Genomic DNA, 17875 nt, shown 5'->3' with positions numbered 1-17875 from the left:
CTTGGTCGATTAGGTTCTTCAAAGATCCTTCTCCTCCGTGATGAAGCCACAAGTTCTCTGTCTCCACTTCTTCCACCATTCACAAGATCTTTGTCTCCACTTCTTCCACCATCGAATCCCTCCTCTTTGCTCATTCACTTTTCTCTCCGTCTCCACTTCTTCCATCATCACATTCTTCATCTTGGTTCCATCGATTCATCTCTCCTCCTCTCCCTCATCTCTCCTCCTCTCCTCTGGTTTCGTCCTACCTGGCCTGCTGGGTTTTCTTCTCGGTTTGCAAGGTAGTGATTGAAAAATTGGAGAATTTGGTCGAATTAAGGAGTGATGTAGGACGGATTTTGGTGGGGTTTGGCTGGATCTCACTGTCGAATTGATGTGGTGTTTTGGGGTTTGGGAGATTTGGGGATTAGGGTTGATTATGTTGAGTTGGGGTGAAGTGGGTCACTGTTGGTTCAGGCATTGGTGCTCTGAGGGTGGGTTCTTGGATATCTATTCAAGTAGAGAACCGAAACTTTGGATTTTGGAAGCATGAAATGGTCGCCGGAATGGTCGTCGGAGATGGTCGCCGGATTTTGGAAGGATGAAAAGGTCAAACACTTATTGACAATTATTAGACATACTAAATGAACACAAATTTATTGTGACACGAGTAAATTTTTTATTGGACATTGTCCATGTGGAAATTGATTTAAATTTTAAAAAATTACATGTCAGCAAGTTAACTGTCACATATGCATCGTTATGACAGAATAGTTACCAAAGGGCTTTTTTGACCCATCTGTTGAAGTTAAGGGGCTCATTTGACACGGAAAAAAGTTTGAGGGTTGAATTGATCCTTTTTGGTAACTTTGAGGGTCTCTGTGATACTTATCCCAAACAGAAACCTTGCCCTAGTCCTCCTCCGCGACTGGGTTTCCGGAACCAAGTTTTTTATTATTATGGAGATGAATCATTAGGACAAGTACATTGAAGGTTACTTAAAACCTCGTATTTGCCAATAAATGTTTTAAGTCCTGATTTATCCTGCAGTGTGGAATAGTGGATCCATCCATTGCTAATCACTTCTTAAAGGTTTGCCTTTCTCAGAAATATGTTTTGTCTTGCCACATTCTTCTGGCACTAAATTGTTCTTAAGGAACACAAATTGCGAACCCAGATATACGTTTAAATTAAACTCACAATCCATAACATCGAAGCACATCACAAACACGCGAATTTCCTGATAAAGCGAATTACATATTAAACATCGAACTAGTCGGTCGAGTAAATTTCAAATTTAACAATACAACAATTTCAAGCACCACAGAATAAAAGCTTAAAATAGCAAATGGTCGAGAAGGTCCCCTTGTAAATACAGTCTATGATTTGCAGTTCACAAAAAAACCAGTCGTAGTGCAGCATGAAAGTGCTGTCTCATCCAACTTCTTCCAACTACATGAGAGGTTAGTCCATCCTTCCCTTCAACAGTCTTTCCTTTATTTCAGTGGGTGTACTGCGTTACAAACGATCATATGTTAACATGGCACTGTTTGCCGGTAAGTGAGCACACCAACAAAAAATCTCTGCGAATACGATCAATTGTTGAACTATATAAAGAGTAAAAGAAATAAAAATGCAGTTGGCAATTTCAAAAAAAATGGAGTAAGCAATTCACTTCTCAGGCCATTTGGAGAATTCTCTTTTTAATTTGTCCTGTAAAAATTGAATTCTCCCTTAAAGCAATTGCCAAAATACTTGCGAGTATCAAAATCAACAAAGATAAAACGATGCTGAGAGAGACAGAGAGAGAGAGAGAGAGAACTTACACAATAAAGACATGGCCTCCCCAGCCACTCAAACAGTCACGATCTACAGATGATTGAAGAGCTTGAGAAATGGCCTCAAATAATTCCTCGGGCTCCTAAATCAGTATTAAGTATAGTGTGAGAAAGCTGAAATTATAACTTCAACCACAGTAATTCCCCTGGGGATATTCTACTTTTTGTTTTGGCAAGACTCTGGAAAGTTTTGTGGAGAAAACATTATATATAAAAGGGTGTTACAGCTCAATGCTTTTCCTTAAAAAATTATTCATCACTTCAAAAATAAGGTAAGTACATAAACCATACAAGACAGCATGGTTCCCACGGATAAATCAACTCCCCTTAATATAAGGTGGATCAAGTAACAAACCATGTCAGGCTTGAACATTGCTTCGCATGCTCCATAGAGTGACTCTGAAGCTGTGCCAGCAACAACAAAATCTTTTGCAAGCTCCCTGGCATAACAAAAAGAAGGGAAAGAAAGTGAGCAAAATAGCTTCAATATCAAAAAAAGAAGCATTTAAATACATGGTCCATTTGCTATATGCTAAATTAAATTTAAAGAACCAAGGGAAACAGAGAGGATGTTCCAAGAAACAGAAAGGATATTCGAAGAAACAGAGAGGATATTTGAGGAACTGCTGTTTCTTTTAAGTTAAGATAAAAAATGATTTATTTCCATATGCTACACTGAATCTCTCCAATTCCTTGGAATAAAGCAAATTACTCGAGCTCAAGAGAGAGAGCATGCTCGTGCGTATGTAAATATAGTTCACTAGATTAGAATATTTTATTTTAGCTTTACTGTTCATCAGATCTCTATAGAATCTTAGATTGGCATTGCAAAAGGAGAGCTCGCCATTTCATGAAATCAGCCTGTTGCAGCAGGACTGCAGGAGTTACTATAAATGAAAATGTGAGACAAAATGTAGCTGAAAAACTTCTAATAAGTAAATACGTGAACCAAAAAGAAGCATTATACCTACAAAGAACTCATCAGTAATAGATTACATTCACACCAAGAATACCATCTCATCTAAATATATCAAAGATGTTCCATTTGTAAAAGACTTAGCACAGCCATATCACTAGAAATGCATCCATGAATAAGAAGGAAAGAAAACGACATACTTGGCTCCAATTGAATCCATTGTGCAAATGAAGGGCCTATCTTCATCACTCAATCCAGCAATTACCGGCTGACAGAAATAAGGACCGAACCTGGAAAGGGAAAACAATGTTAACAGTTGCATGCATTTCGATACTACTGTAGTCATATAGAATCTTTATCTACATTATTTAAAAAATAAAATTGAGTCGATATATGGATACTGCTAACCTTTTCTCATAAAGAATACTTGAAACAAGGCTTGCGAATGTCTCAGGCTTCATGTCCCTCTCTTCTCGCAGCTGGTACAATTTGTGACGGAAAACAAGGCGTTGATGCCTGCACAATCAACAAAAAAAGAAAAAGAAAAAAAGAAGAAGCAAATAATGAGTATACGAAATCCATAAAATAGTTAGAAAAAAATTTCATTGAGTCGCCAAAAGGCGTCGTACAAAGTTTGGGCATCGGTGCCGAGACCGGAGAGGCCAAGAAAGAGGCGGTCGTGGATTTGGTGGATTCTCTGGAAATCGGTAGCAACGGTCTGCAACTGAACTCCGAGACGGCGATCACTGGCGATGGCGAAGCAGTTCTTACCCACCATCGCTATTAGTGCGCTCCCATTGTACTCAAAGATCTGCATTCCACCATTAAAGTTACAAAATAAAACAAGGCGACTGATAATAAAAGACCAAAGCAAGGATTCTGATGTCGACGAAGAGATAAGAGTACATACAGACATCGTTGATTAGGTTTTTGCAGTACAATTACGTTCAAAAGTATGGAATAGGAGGGGAGTGAATGCTAGTTTGGGAGATCTTCGCAAGTGTTTGCGGGGAAGACGACGAATATAGTTTTGTCTTGGAGGTTACTCCAAACTTATTCGATTGATCAGTGGGCTAAGCTTTGGACCGATCCGAGTTTAGTTGGACTAGTCTCAAAAGGTAGATGGACTTAATTCTATTGGGCTTTCCCAATAGAAAGCCCAATAGCTCTTAAAACCTACACCCACTTCTTTTACGGTTAAGGATAACGCCAAAAATCAGTTTTTATGCTGCATTTTCCGTAAATTTTTTAGGAAAATTGAGTTGGTTAAAGATAAATTCTTTTAGTTATTCCATTAACTATTGGATATGAAAACAACTCACTAAAATATTAAGGAAGAGCGATGATCTATCAAAATCTTTGGTTGACACTTAGAGTGTGTTTGGATTGAGGGATTTGGAGGGAAGGGAAGGGAAGGGAAGGGAGGGGAGGGGAGGGGGAGAGAAGGGAAGGGAGGGGAAGAGGGACTATTTTTCCCTCTCCCATGTTTGGATAGATAAAAAAAAGAAGGAAAGAAAATTTGTTTAATTTACTAATTTATCCTTATTTTTATGTTAAAATATTAGGTACAAGGGTAAAATAGATATTTAACTTACAAATGACTTAATTAGTAATCCCTTTCCTCCAAATGACTCCATTTTGGAGAGAGAATTTTAACCAAAATTTAATGAAATCTTCCTCCCAAATCCCCTCAAATCCATCCCCTGAATTTTTAATAAACTATCCAAACAAGGGAATTGGAAGGGAAGGGAGGGGAGGGGGAGGGGGAGAGAAGGGAAGGGAGGGGAAGGGGGACTAATTTTCCCTCTCCCATGTTTGGATAGATAAAAAAAAGAAGGAAAGAAGATTTAATTTACTAATTTATCCTTATTTTTATGTTAAAATATTATGCACAAGGGTAAAATAGATATTTAACTTACAAATGACTTAATTAGTAATCCCTTCCCTCCAAATGACTCCTTTTTGGAGAGAGAATTTTAACAAAAATTTAATAAAATCTTCCTCCCAAATCCCCTCAAATCCCTCCCCCTAATTTTTAATTAACTATCCAAACAAGGGAATTGGAAGGAAACTCTATTTCCATTCCTTTCCCTTCCCTCCAAATCCCTCAATCCAAACACACTCTTAGAGGGTGGTAAGTGCTAACTTCTTTTTGATGTTAGACTTCGAGAGTATGAAGTCTCAAACTCATTCCAATCTATTCTCTCTCGTGGAGAATAGTCAAACTCACGAGATGGTGAGAATTGTTATTCCCCTTTGTGGAGAATGAATTTTACTTTACAAAAAATAAGTATACCCTTATTTCACCTTATATTCATTGTCATACCAACTCACACTCATTCAATTATGAATCAAATGTCGTCCCATAAGTAAGTACTTGATAATTTACACAGCTAAAATGAAATCTCAATCTAAACTTGTCAATGTGGGGGTTGCCTCACTGACGAGAAAATCCATAAGGAAAGGAAAAGTTGAACATGAAACAAAGCATTTGATAAATTGACGTGGAAAAACTTATGATTGATGAGTGCACAAACTCTAGGGCCTGTATGAGTATGTACAACCAACCTGTAAGAGCCACATGGTTTGGGCACCATTCTCCCTCCAGCCAACGGACATCTTTGATGGCTCAGGATTTACTCCAGTTTACCAGCATAAATTTGGCTTTCCTTTCTCTTACTAGATTTATTCTCTTTGGTGGTAGTTTGACAATGAGATGGTATGATAGCTTTTTGGGAAGGTAGTTCAGCAATGAAAAGTAGAGTTTGAGCCCACCCAGCATAACTCCCGTATCTGCTCACGAATGCCTCAGCAACACGGCTGCACAGCTTTGGTGTCAATCGGGAACCTGCTAGCTCAGGCACAAGGTATCTTGTGGCAATCTTACTCATTGTCCAAAAGAAAAAATATTTCCACATCAGAACATCATGGTTTTTCAGTTTCTAATTTGACAAGTAAAAGTTTGATCAAAGTAAAAAGAGCGGTATCTTTAGAAACAGCCAAGATGAAGGATATATATTTACTCAAAGAAATGTAAACGGACACAGATGACAGAATCCATCTGATGAAATCAACTATTCCCCTGCCTTACTTAGAAAACCCTTGTAATTTTCGTTATTGTTAGTACCAGTTAGTAAGAATAACTTTCATAAAAGAGAAGAACAATCAATTTCCACGAATAACGGAACTTCTCCATACTTGAAGGAAAATGTAAACTGGTGTGCAGGGGCTGAAAATTGTAGAACTTCCAGAGTAACTAGCCAGAAATTCTTATTTATGTATAACACGTTGGTCTTTGTCAGTATTCACACATCTTTTGGGACCTTAAATTAGCACTCCCTAGTTTTGTTTGAACTTTGAAGTCATCCCATTTCATAGTCACATTATCCCTGCTAAACATCTTCAATTACTGCTCTTTTGTTTAATAAGAAACCAACTACTTTATTTGCAAAAAACACTGGAAATGATGTTACGACACTCTTGGGCACAAGACCAGGGAAAACCCTCTAGGAAGGAGGAACTGCCAGAATAAAGATTTTTCCCCACTTTTAAAACAAAGGGTACAAAATATCACTAAACTTAAGAAAGAGACTTTAATTTTAGTGCAGCTAGGAATTGGTTTTAACTTAGAAAACCACTTGGGGAAAACAATGTGTCAAGAAACGAATGCTAATACTTTAATTTTCAAGCTTTGCTAATTAAGATGGCTGGAATTGCCAGAAAGTATACATTCTACTCCACAGACAATTTCTGAGCAGTAACTAAATAGGCATATGGTAAACCACTTCTTTTATACCAGCCAATTTCAGATGCCCTTAGAATCAGGAAAGTTGATTAGAATCAGCAAAGGTTACAATAAAACGTGCATAGTTAGTTGAGTACGCAGGTTTAAAGCAATAGAGGTACCTGCCACACATGTGTATCAACAGGAATGGCATGGTGTTGATCAAGGGAAAAGAGAGCTACGCATGCTGCCACCTTGGGACCGACTCCAGGTAATGTAGACAGAGCATCAATCACCACTGGGAGATCTGATTTACGAAGAGACTCGAGCCATTTCACACCTCCGCCAGGTTTTGATTGCAAAGCATTCACAGTGCCAGTAATGTATTTGGCCCTACTCACCCACATAATGAACAAAGATAATACATACTTCAATCACTTGTACCAAGCGGAAAATGAGAACCAAAAGGAATGAACATAAGGAATGGACCAAGTGGGTAAAGAGTAAAGCAAAGAAATGCAATACCTGTAGCCAAAACCAGCTTCCCTAAGCTCCTGCTCGGTCACCACTGATAATCGCTCCAGTGATGGAAACTCGAAAAACTCCAAACCCTCAACACCCCCCAAATACGTCCCTAGAGAACAAACATAATCCACCATTTTAGTAATCCTTGCAATGTTGTTATTAGACGAGCACAGGAACTGGATCAAGCATTCTAGCGGATCCTGTCTCAACACCCTTGCTCCTCGCAAATAGCACGCCAGTTCAGCGAACCGAGCGTCTGCCGCGGAGAATGCCCTCCAAATTTCAGTTAAGGAAATATCAATGTTGAGGAAATCTAGTAGAGCCGACTTTGCAGAAGATTCGCAAAGGGTTCGGTGTACACAATACAAAACGTCGCCGTTCTGGACTTGCTTCAGCGAGACCAGGTGAGGCCCTACAGCGCCGGTGTATTGGAGAGGAGCCGTCTGCTTCCAACGGAAGGTTTGACCGGTGGGGAAAGTGAGAGGCAGAGAGAGCTCCGATTGCGTGAGATCGAGTGGAGACCAGATATGGGATTGAGTTATTATTGTTGGTGGTGGTGTTAATTTGAGGAGAGATTTGGGGTTTGTGGGCTTGCGGCGGTTGAACGCATTGAAGGTGGGCTGAGGAGTAGGTGGTGGCTCAGGAAGAGTGGAGGCGGATAGCGACGGCGTGGGTCTTGTTCTCTTCATCGCTGAGATGCCACTCAATACTTCAATCCCGGTTCCCGCCCTAGAAGAAAAACAGTTGAGAGAGAAATGTAGAGAGATGAGGGGAGGGAATGGGATTTTCCATGGGAATTTTGTAAAAATGACCTTCTCAAAAAGTTAAACCAGATAAATGACTCATTTTTTTATAAACCGTAAGAATGACCTAGTTTCATATTGTAAAGATCAAATTCTCCTTAGAAAACATAACTCACCATTTGGCTTTTCCCCTTCCCACGAAAACCCACTTCTTTCAAACTTCTTTTGCTCGACGGGCTGCTCGACGATTACCGTACAACTTCCGATCATCAGTTTTCAACAACAGATAAGGGATTTTCCCCCCTCTGAGGTTAGTATCTTACTGGCTTAGTTTTCTATCTAACATATACTCGATTTTAATTTGGTATTACACGAAAAATTTTCCATTTTGGTACATACCTGTGGCCGGCTTGGGTTTTTGGTGAAACTCTGTTTAATTGGGTGACATTGTGGGTGAAGTCTTGGGTTTTTGGTGGTGCTTGCGTGCAGGTGGTCGGACATTATGTGTGTTCCAGTATTCTTAATTTTGTAGTCGAGCATGTATGTTCTGTAGTCGAGCATAATTATTGTGTGGGTCGAGCATTAGTCGAGCAGTTTTATTTAGGTCGGGCATTATGTGTGTTCCAGTATTCTTAACTTTGTAGTCGAGCATGTATGTTCTGTAGTCGAGCATAATTGTTGTGTAGGTCGAGCATTAGTCGAGCAGTTTTATTTAGGGTCGGGCATTATGTGTGTTCCAGTATTCTTAACTTTGTAGTCGAGCATAGCATAATTGTTGTAGTCGAGCATAATTGTTGTGTAGGTCGAGCATTAGTCGAGCATAGCATAATTGTTGTAGTCGAACATTGTTGTTGTAGTCGAGTGTTGGGTCTAAATTAACCTTACTAGCAAGTGTACTAGTCGGCGACTACAGCACAATGATAAGCAAGGGTCGAATCCACAGGGACGGTGTTATATCTAATCCAAATTTATACTTGTATTTACGTATGGACAATGGAAACAAAAGTAAAGTTCAACTCAAGATTGTTTGGTTGGGTAATTAAACTAAAACAAGCAAATAGTAAAGTACTTTTGGTATTTTCTTTGAATAAGGATGTAACTAATGCAAATGAGATAAACACCAAAGCTTTGGAATCCCCCTTGGGAAATAACTTGCGATGACACAAATTCACACACATATTTGCTAATTCGGGCATAACGAATCCGTACTTAAGTCGGTTTTAGCGCACTTAAGCCAAATCTCCCTAAAATCGATTACTAGCCATCTTATTGGTCTAGGTCGGATATTCCTAAATACATTCTAGCCATCTTATTGGTCTAAACATGCATAGAAATTCATGGAGTTCTATGGAGATTAGGATTCATACAAATTGTCACCTAATTAAAGGGAGACACATTCATAATCAAGTGTTTCAAGAAGCATAATCTACTTGACATATTATTGTCTAAGCAAATTCTCCAAACAATTTCATCCAAAAAACTTAGGTGTTGGCCAAACACCACAAGCATGAAGAAATTGCAATCAAACATAGAAACACAAGATTTATACCCAAATCAACTCATATATATGTAAATCAAGTCATAAACAAAGTCATCAAACCCAAGGCTTCAACCTAGCCTTGGCACAAGAGATTTAGTTACACATAATGAGAGAAAAACACAAAAGGAGAGATGAGAAAATCATGAATAAACCCAATTAGTTGAGTAGATCCAAGTTGAGCTGAAGAATCTCTCCTCCTAGCTCCAAGAATCGCCTTCCCCCTCTGGTTTCGCTCCCCAGAAAATCAGTTCTAGGTTCAAAGTGTCCTGCGGCTCGGCAAGTTCGCGAATTAAAACATACCAAAAAACTGTCTTGTGCGCCTAGGCGCGTTGTATTCACGCCTAGGCGCACCACGCCTAGGCGCACGCCTAGGCGCAATCCTAGGCGTGCACAACTTCAAATTCACGCCCAACTCGCTGGACTGGGCGTGCACAAGTGATACTGGGCGTGAACAAATATTGCGCCTAGGCGTGGAATGATTCCAAAATCTCCATACGACGTCCGATTTGCACGATTTTAGCGTCTACGGAAAGCTTGAGATGTCTAGTTTCCAATGCCTTTTATTTCGCTTGATTCCGATAACGTGACAAAAAGTTATAAGTATTTGAACACACGAAGGTCGGTGGACATTTTCTTCAGTTCAGCCCTTTTTTCATCACTTTTCATCCAAACCGCAATCAACCTATCAGAAATACAAATCAAAACATAAATACACTCATTATTTATCAAAAGAAAGCTTAAGAGGGGGATATTTCTACCAAAAACAATAGGTATTATCATACCTATCAAACACCCCACACTTAAACCTTACTTGTCCTCAAGTAAAACTAAACAAAGTACATCTACCAACTAACATCCTAACTCACTAACGCAGGAATCGCGATTGCATTTAGCATATGCAACAAGCCGTTAAACCCCTAGGTGTCCCTAGTGGAGGAGTTTTGTCTCCTGAGGGCTTACAAGAACGACACCCACAAACGTTTCAAGATAACTCAAATCAAACATATGGGAGGGAAATCACTAGAATCGAAACAATATACATCAATGCCATGCAATCAAAAAGATGTGGAGACCCCACACTTCATCCAAACATATACTCAATGAAGATTATCCGTCTACTCAATCACTTCGTCTACATTAAGTGCGTGCAAAGAAGAAATGTATAATTATTTGGCTTCCAAGAGTTCATAGGCGCCAAACATAGTCACATTCCAAGAATTCCAAGAACAGTCAAGTAGTAATACCAAGGCACTTTTATTTATATACATACTTCTCTTCTTCTTCTTATTATTTTTTTTTATTTATTTATTTTATTTATTTAATTTTTTTTTTTTTACTAGGCCCGTGCAATGCTCACTCCTTTAAGCTTTCTAGTCAACCCATGTAACGAGTTCTCAACCAATGACTCCCAACCAGTTGGTTTAGGGCATTATGTGATAAAGCACGCCTCGGATCAATCACTCGAGTTGAAAAGGCTTCGAAGTTAAGCTAGCCTAGTATGTTCATCATGATTGTCTTACCTTTTTACGCGAAACTCGAGTTGGTTAGACAAGAGCCCCGGTTACTCGGTAAGATCACAAGAGCGGAACATGCTTTTAATCATCATCAAATTTATTTTTTTTCATTTTTTTTTAACATGCATGTAATTAACTAGTGCCAAGAATATAACTAACACGGTGTTCTAGATCATCTTAGAGAAAGTCCACATCCAACATCTATTCACCCAAGTCATACCCCACAAGCACACATTCTCGTGCAGGTGAATTACGGTGATTGTGCAATAGAGTAGACGTCAAGCATATAGAAGGATATGATGGGTTCCACAAACCAAGATTAGCTGCATTTCAATATAGCACTCAATTCAACAGAAAATTCCCATAAATATGCAAGATTCAAGCACTAAATTTTTTTTTAAAATTTTCAATTTCTTTGTTTTTTTTTTTTTTTTTTTTTAAATTCAGCTACTACAAAAATCATGTGAAATTTTGCACAAGATAATCCATATGCAGTCCACCACCCCACACTTTAAAGAATGCATTGTCCTCAATGCAAAACATAACAATGTAATAATGCACTAAAAAGAGGACAAGTTGAAACAATACAACCTGGGGGTTGGAGTCATGCATCGAGTGGATTGAGGTGCTGGCCTGGCCACAATTCTTCAATGTCTATATGCACCCTCCTCTTGTCTTCAGCTAGATGAGATCCACCACTTTGCAGTGGCTCAATAAATAGGGCACAAATATCCTTCTTTGATGTGCCCATCAAAAAGATTCTATCTCTAAATTCCTTTGGCCCTCTTGGTTGAAATTGTAGTTTTCCATGCCAATGGAAGAGATATTTTGAGTAGAGGGGAAGCTTCTTCAATGATCTTGCAATGTAGCTCTCCATGCTTTGTTGAAGCTTCCATTTTTTCTTTGTTGGCAAAATTTCCTCCAGGATTTGCATTATGGAAGCACTGAGATTTACATTAGGCTCCTCAACTCCAATAAAGTCAATGAATTGTGCTTCAAATGGTGATAGCACCTGATTGTGGAGTGTGTTATCCTCATGCCTCTCTACAAAGTTATCACATTCTTCCTCCACCTTATCATCATACTTGTTCTCCAAATCTTCAGCTTTCAAATTTTTTTCAAAATCGACAAGAGCTTTCTCTTCTATATCTTGCTCAACCCATGTAGGTCCGCTAATTTCTTGTTCGATTGAAACTATCTCACATTCTGCAGCTGATGGAGAATTTTTTGATTCTTCGAAATCCATGCCCTCCTTCATTGGTGGATCCATCTCCGAAAGTGAAGTGAGAAGCATTATCTCATACTCCTCTTCATCCACATAATTATACTCAACTTTTCCTTTAAGCTCCAACTCTTTGCCACTGCTTAATGTAACTGCTTGAGTTGTCTCACATATACATTCCCCCTCACTTGTTTTCATCATAGGTTGGTAAAGTTGATTCTTGCTTGATACCATCCTATGCGTTGCCTCTTCTAAAGTTTGGGTACTCGCATTTAAGGAATCGAGTATGTCATCCAAAGATGACTCATGTCTTTGCTCAAGCGGTGGTGGTGAAGCCCATTGACACATCTCCTCTCTACAAGCTTGAGTTTTTGCTTTCAACTTTTGGGTACTCGTAACCAATGCATTTAGTACGTCTTGTAGAGATGAGTCTTGTGCTTGCTCAAGCAATGGTGGTGGTGCTGCTTGTGTAGGAACAAATTGATGCTGGTAGTTGTTCCATAGGAATTGAGGTTGTTCACACCTTCCAGAGTTATAAGTGTTGGAGAAGGAGTTGCATGGTGGATATGGGGCATGGTTTGGAGGAGTTGTCCTTGCATTATATCCTTGCAAATATAAGCTCGACCCATAAAAACCTGCTCCCTGATAAGCACATGGTGGAGGATATTCCATCTTGAAGCATATGCCAACAAAAGCAAAATTAGTTAACAAATATTATGTACAAGTATTATGTACAAACAAAGGAAAAGAAAAAAAAATTATGGACAAATAATAAAAATGGATCAAACGTAAGCTACCATCCCCGGCAACGGCGCCATAAACTTGTTGGGTCTAAATTAACCTTACTAGCAAGTGTACTAGTCGGCGACTACAGCACAATGATAAGCAAGGGTCGAATCCACAGGGACGGTGTTATATCTAATCCAAATTTATACTTGTATTTACGTATGGACAATGGAAACAAAAGTAAAGTTCAACTCAAGATTGTTTGGTTGGGTAATTAAACTAAAACAAGCAAATAGTAAAGTACTTTTGGTATTTTCTTTGAATAAGGATGTAACTAATGCAAATGAGATAAACACCAAAGCTTTGGAATCCCCCTTGGGAAATAACTTGCGATGACACAAATTCACACACATATTTGCTAATTCGGGCATAACGAATCCGTACTTAAGTCGGTTTTAGCGCACTTAAGCCAAATCTCCCTAAAATCGATTACTAGCCATCTTATTGGTCTAGGTCGGATATTCCTAAATACATTCTAGCCATCTTATTGGTCTAAACATGCATAGAAATTCATGGAGTTCTATGGAGATTAGGATTCATACAAATTGTCACCTAATTAAAGGGAGACACATTCATAATCAAGTGTTTCAAGAAGCATAATCTACTTGACATATTATTGTCTAAGCAAATTCTCCAAACAATTTCATCCAAAAAACCTAGGTGTTGGCCAAACACCACAAGCATGAAGAAATTGCAATCAAACATAGAAACACAAGATTTATACCCAAATCAACTCATATATATGTAAATCAAGTCATAAACAAAGTCATCAAACCCAAGGCTTCAACCTAGCCTTGGCACAAGAGATTTAGTTACACATAATGAGAGAAAAACACAAAAGGAGAGATGAGAAAATCATGAATAAACCCAATTAGTTGAGTAGATCCAAGTTGAGCTGAAGAATCTCTCCTCCTAGCTCCAAGAATCGCCTTCCCCCTCTGGTTTCGCTCCCCAGAAAATCAGTTCTAGGTTCAAAGTGTCATGCGGCTCGGCAAGTTCGCGAATTAAAACATACCAAAAAACTGTCTTGTGCGCCTAGGCGCGTTGTATTCACGCCTAGGCGCACCACGCCTAGGCGCACGCCTAGGCGCACCACGCCTAGGCGCACGCCTAGGCGCACCACGCCTAGGCGCACGCCTAGGCGCAATCCTAGGCGTGCACAACTTCAAATTCACGCCCAACTCGCTGGACTGGGCGTGCACAAGTGATACTGGGCGTGAACAAATATTGCGCCTAGGCGTGGAATGATTCCAAAATCTCCATACGACGTCCGATTTGCACGATTTTAGCGTCTACGGAAAGCTTGAGATGTCTAGTTTCCAATGCCTTTTATTTCGCTTGATTCCGATAACGTGACAAAAAGTTATAAGTATTTGAACACACGAAGGTCGGTGGACATTTTCTTCAGTTCAGCCCTTTTTTCATCACTTTTCATCCAAACCGCAATCAACCTATCAGAAATACAAATCAAAACATAAATACACTCATTATTTATCAAAAGAAAGCTTAAGAGGGGGATATTTCTACCAAAAACAATAGGTATTATCATACCTATCATCGAGCATTTGATGTTGTTAATTTTATGTGGTCGAGCATTTTTATGAAACTGTGGTCGAGCATTTTTATTTTTATGGTCGAGCAAATGTGTTTTTTTGGTCGAGTATTATGATTGAAGTCAATATTAATTTGGTTATTGTATTTCTTTTTCAGATAGACAATTTTTCAAAGAAATGGATTACATGATTGAAATGAAAAATCATTTCCCAGGTAAGGTTAGTGTTTTTTCAAATATATCTGAATCCATAAGCAAAATCAAAAGGAAGCTTAGTGAGGATCAACTGGAGATGTTTAGGAGAACATGCTTTGGCATGTTTCTGGATGTGGGGCACATGAATTTCTCTGGCCAGTTGGTACATCAAGCTCTACTACGACAAGTTGTAACATCTGCTAAAGAAGAATCTGGTGTGATATTATTCAGGTTCAAATTTGCTGGAAAGAGGGCAACATTTTCTATTGCTGAATTTGCTCTTATCACTGGTTTGTTATGTGGTGATGTCCCTCCCCTGTCTAGCTTGATTGACACTTCTGTGCATAGGATTAGGGACTTGTATTTTGGTGGAAATAAGAGCATTAGTAGAAATAAGTTAGATGAAGTTTTCATGAGTTGTGATCCTGAACCTGGAAAGGAAGAAGATGTGTTGAAGCTAGCTCTGGTATATTTTTTGGAGTCTGTTTTACTGCCTAGGGAGCGTAGTAGGAATATAGATATCCAGTGGTTGCAATTGGTTGATAATGTTAATGTGTTTAATAAGTATCCATGGGGATCTGTGAGCTATGCACGTACTGCAAAGTCTCTTGCATCTGTCATGGTAGGTCGTGCTGAAAAATTTAAAAAAAGATCGACAAAGATGGAAAAGTACAGCATATATGGATTCCCGCTAGTACTTCAGGTAGTACTTAAATTATTTTGAAATGAGTTTATGCTTTGTTTGTTGTGAATATATCTCTAAAACATAATGTTGTTTGCAGATATGGTTTTATGAAGCGGTGCCGCGCATCGGTATGTCTTACGCAAACGTGAGGGAAGAAAACCGGTTTCCCCGAATATTGAACTGGAGCAGCACTGCCACTCCAGAATCTAATGCTATTGTCTCCAATATTTTTGATATGAAAAAGGTATATATTGCATGGTATATATTGCATGATATATATATATATATATTAATGTTTTTCATGCTTATTTGTTACAGCTAGAAGTGCATGATACGCTTGTCCCTACTGATTTAGAGTTAGGGCAGGAATATTTGAGTAGTATTGGAAGCCCCAAGTTAAAGGAGACGACCAATGTTGTGGGGAGCTCCAAGACAAAGAAAAAGAGCTCAAAGAAGAAGAGTAATGTAGCGGATGAGAGCAATGTTGTGGTGGATGCGTTTGAGAATTTGTTTGGAGATGAGGACAATAATCGCCACAACCCTGAGATTGAGCGAGAGGATGATCCAATGGGAAGAGTAAGTTTATTCTTTGTTTTTGATTTTTTTTTGTGGTCGGACATTAATTCTTTGTTTTGTTCTTAGATTAATTCATTTGTTCACATTGTTTTTCATTGTGCAGGTTATTGAGAAGTTACTTGGGATGGATAAGGTGTTGATTGAGCAAAAAAAAATAAATAGGTTGTTGAGGAATGAGGTTACAACTTATTTTGATGCATTTTTCCAGTCTGTGGAGGATAATATGAAGACACTAGTGGAATTTAGAATAGGAACTAACATGGAGGTGGATGATGAGGTTCTAAATGATGAGATTGAACCTCAAAACAAGGGGTTGGAGAATAAGGAGAATGATGCGAAGGAGGAGGAGGATAAGGTGGAGGAAAATGAGGAAAAGGTGGAAAATGAGGAGAAGGAGGATGATGTAGTTCAAGTAAAAGAGAATGAGGAGAAGGAGCCGGAGCAGGAGGAGGTGGAGGAGGAGAAGGTGGAGAAGGAAGAAGTTGGAGTTCAAGTAAAAGAGAATGAGGAGGAGGAGGAGAATAAGGAGGAGGAGGAGGAGGTGGAGAAGGAAGAAGCTGTAGTTCAAATAAAGGAGAATGAGGAGAAGAAGGAAAAGGATGAGAATGAGGAGACCGTAGTTGGAAGAAATGATGCGGAGTTGCCAAGTATGGAGCTGGAAGCTGTGGATGAACTATTAGAGCTTTCAAAGCATCGGTTTACACCAGAGAAGATAAACAAGAACTCTGAAGGAGTGGAGGAGATTAGAGAGTCTCAGTTTCCCACAGCTACACCAAGTGGGACACGCAAGTATACTAGAAATAAGAATAAGCGTGCGAAGAGGCCTGGACCACAAACGAAAACACCATTTACCTCCCCCAGCTTCAAGAGGAGGAAACTTATGGTGGAAAATGAGACAGTTAATCCATTGACAGACGCTCCAATATTACAGTTGAAGCGAGCGTATCCAAAGGAATAGGCACGCGATTTACTTGCTTTCATGAAAGACAATACACTTGAAAGTAAGTTGATAAGTTGGGAGCCATGTCAAGTAGACAAGAATTGGTTTGTGGATGCCATCAGACCAGAAACCTGGTTATCGGACAAGGTAATTATTATGTACTGAAGATTTTTATTTTGAAAAGATATATGATGAAAATTTCTTTAACATATTCATAATTTTTATGTAGCACCTTGATGTGGCAATGTACCATATTCGTAGAAGGATTGCCAATAACCCTGAAGTTTTTAAGAAGAAGTCTGCAGTGCTCGACAGTTTTTTCTTTGTAAGTATATTTCCAACTAGTTAGACCATAACTTTTGTAAAGTATATCAATAGCTACTTTAACCTATTACAAACTGAACAGGTCCGGGTTACGCAAGCTTTCATACTTTTCAATGAAAGCAAGGATTGTTCTTGGGACAATGATAATCTGATTTTGGACTATGTAATAGGAGAAAGTCCAGTGAAATCTGTGTCTTGGTCTAACGTAGACTACGTTTACTTCCCTGCCAACTTCAACAATACACATTGGGTGGCTGTAGAGATGATCTTGGGGGAAAGACAAATTAACGTGTATGACTCGCTTACAAGCTGCACAAAAATTCCAAAATTTAATGAATTAATGCAGCCCTTGAAGTTGATGATGCCATACATATTAAGAGCAGCTGCGTTAAATGATGAAAATCTCTCTTCCTGGAAACTTAAAAGGGTAACGTCCTGCCCTCAGCAAAATAATGGGTAAGTTAAGTTCAAATTCTGTGTGTAATTGTAGTCCATGTTACATGAGTTAGTTAGGACATTAACATATTTTTTTATAACAGAGGAGATTGTGGCATGTTCACCATCAAGTTCATTGAAGTATTAACTGCAAGCATGCCAGTTAGTCTAATAACTCAAGAGGACATGGTATTCTACAGGAAAAAGTTCACTATGGAGGCATGGGGTGGAGAATTTTTAATGTAAATATGCTTTATATTCATGGTCGAGCAACTTTTTTTGTCAGTCGAGCATGTATATTTTGCCAGTTTTTGTGAATAGTATATGAAAAAGTCTGATTTTAATGTAGTCGAGCTTATATTTACTTAGTCGAGCATGTAT

The 17875-nt window shown here is 38.9% G+C and overlaps 4 protein-coding genes across 7 annotated transcripts; 2 read left to right on the top strand and 2 right to left on the bottom strand.

Moving 5' to 3' along the window:
• Nucleotides 1-1159: 1159 nt before the first annotated feature.
• On the bottom strand, nt 1160-5440 carry LOC119992427 (proteasome subunit beta type-3-A). Of its 4 annotated transcripts, none has more exons than XM_038839107.1 (7): nt 3644-3801; nt 3363-3544; nt 3142-3249; nt 2934-3023; nt 2173-2257; nt 1806-1900; nt 1160-1562 (listed from the first exon to the last, which is right to left on the bottom strand). In XM_038839107.1, the coding sequence occupies exons 1-7, from the start codon at nt 3647-3649 to the stop codon at nt 1508-1510; spliced, it is 621 nt and encodes a 206-aa protein (XP_038695035.1). In that variant the 5' UTR covers nt 3650-3801; the 3' UTR covers nt 1160-1507. The 4 variants fall into 4 exon arrangements, with proteins under 4 accessions (XP_038695035.1, XP_038695036.1, XP_038695033.1 ...); XM_038839105.1 differs by lacking the exon at nt 3644-3801 and adding an exon at nt 5302-5440 and having other exon boundaries at nt 1164-1562; XM_038839106.1 differs by lacking the exon at nt 3644-3801 and adding an exon at nt 5302-5440 and having other exon boundaries at nt 1164-1492.
• On the bottom strand, nt 5051-7765 carry LOC119992426 (N-glycosylase/DNA lyase OGG1). The gene is made up of 3 exons (XM_038839104.1): nt 6983-7765; nt 6640-6850; nt 5051-5615 (listed from the first exon to the last, which is right to left on the bottom strand). Exons 1-3 carry the CDS (start codon nt 7669-7671, stop codon nt 5370-5372), a joined length of 1146 nt encoding a protein of 381 aa, XP_038695032.1. The 5' UTR covers nt 7672-7765; the 3' UTR covers nt 5051-5369.
• A 6911-nt stretch (nt 7766-14676) lies between these two features.
• On the top strand, nt 14677-16753 carry LOC119993436. Its single transcript, XM_038840591.1, has 5 exons — nt 14677-15237; nt 15317-15463; nt 15538-15795; nt 15899-16246; nt 16322-16753. Exons 1-5 carry the CDS (start codon nt 14677-14679, stop codon nt 16751-16753), a joined length of 1746 nt encoding a protein of 581 aa, XP_038696519.1.
• A 21-nt stretch (nt 16754-16774) lies between these two features.
• Nucleotides 16775-17740, top strand: LOC119993433 (ubiquitin-like-specific protease 1A). Its single transcript, XM_038840581.1, has 4 exons — nt 16775-16882; nt 16965-17060; nt 17142-17515; nt 17599-17740. Exons 1-4 carry the CDS (start codon nt 16775-16777, stop codon nt 17738-17740), a joined length of 720 nt encoding a protein of 239 aa, XP_038696509.1.
• The last annotated feature ends 135 nt before the right edge of the window (nt 17741-17875 follow it).

This window comes from Tripterygium wilfordii, chromosome 23 (genome assembly GCF_013401445.1).
Source record: "Tripterygium wilfordii isolate XIE 37 chromosome 23, ASM1340144v1, whole genome shotgun sequence".
Lineage (NCBI taxonomy): Eukaryota > Viridiplantae > Streptophyta > Magnoliopsida > Celastrales > Celastraceae > Tripterygium > Tripterygium wilfordii.
The sequence above is the reverse complement of the archived record's forward strand: the minus strand, read 5'-3'. Positions and strand labels throughout refer to the sequence as shown.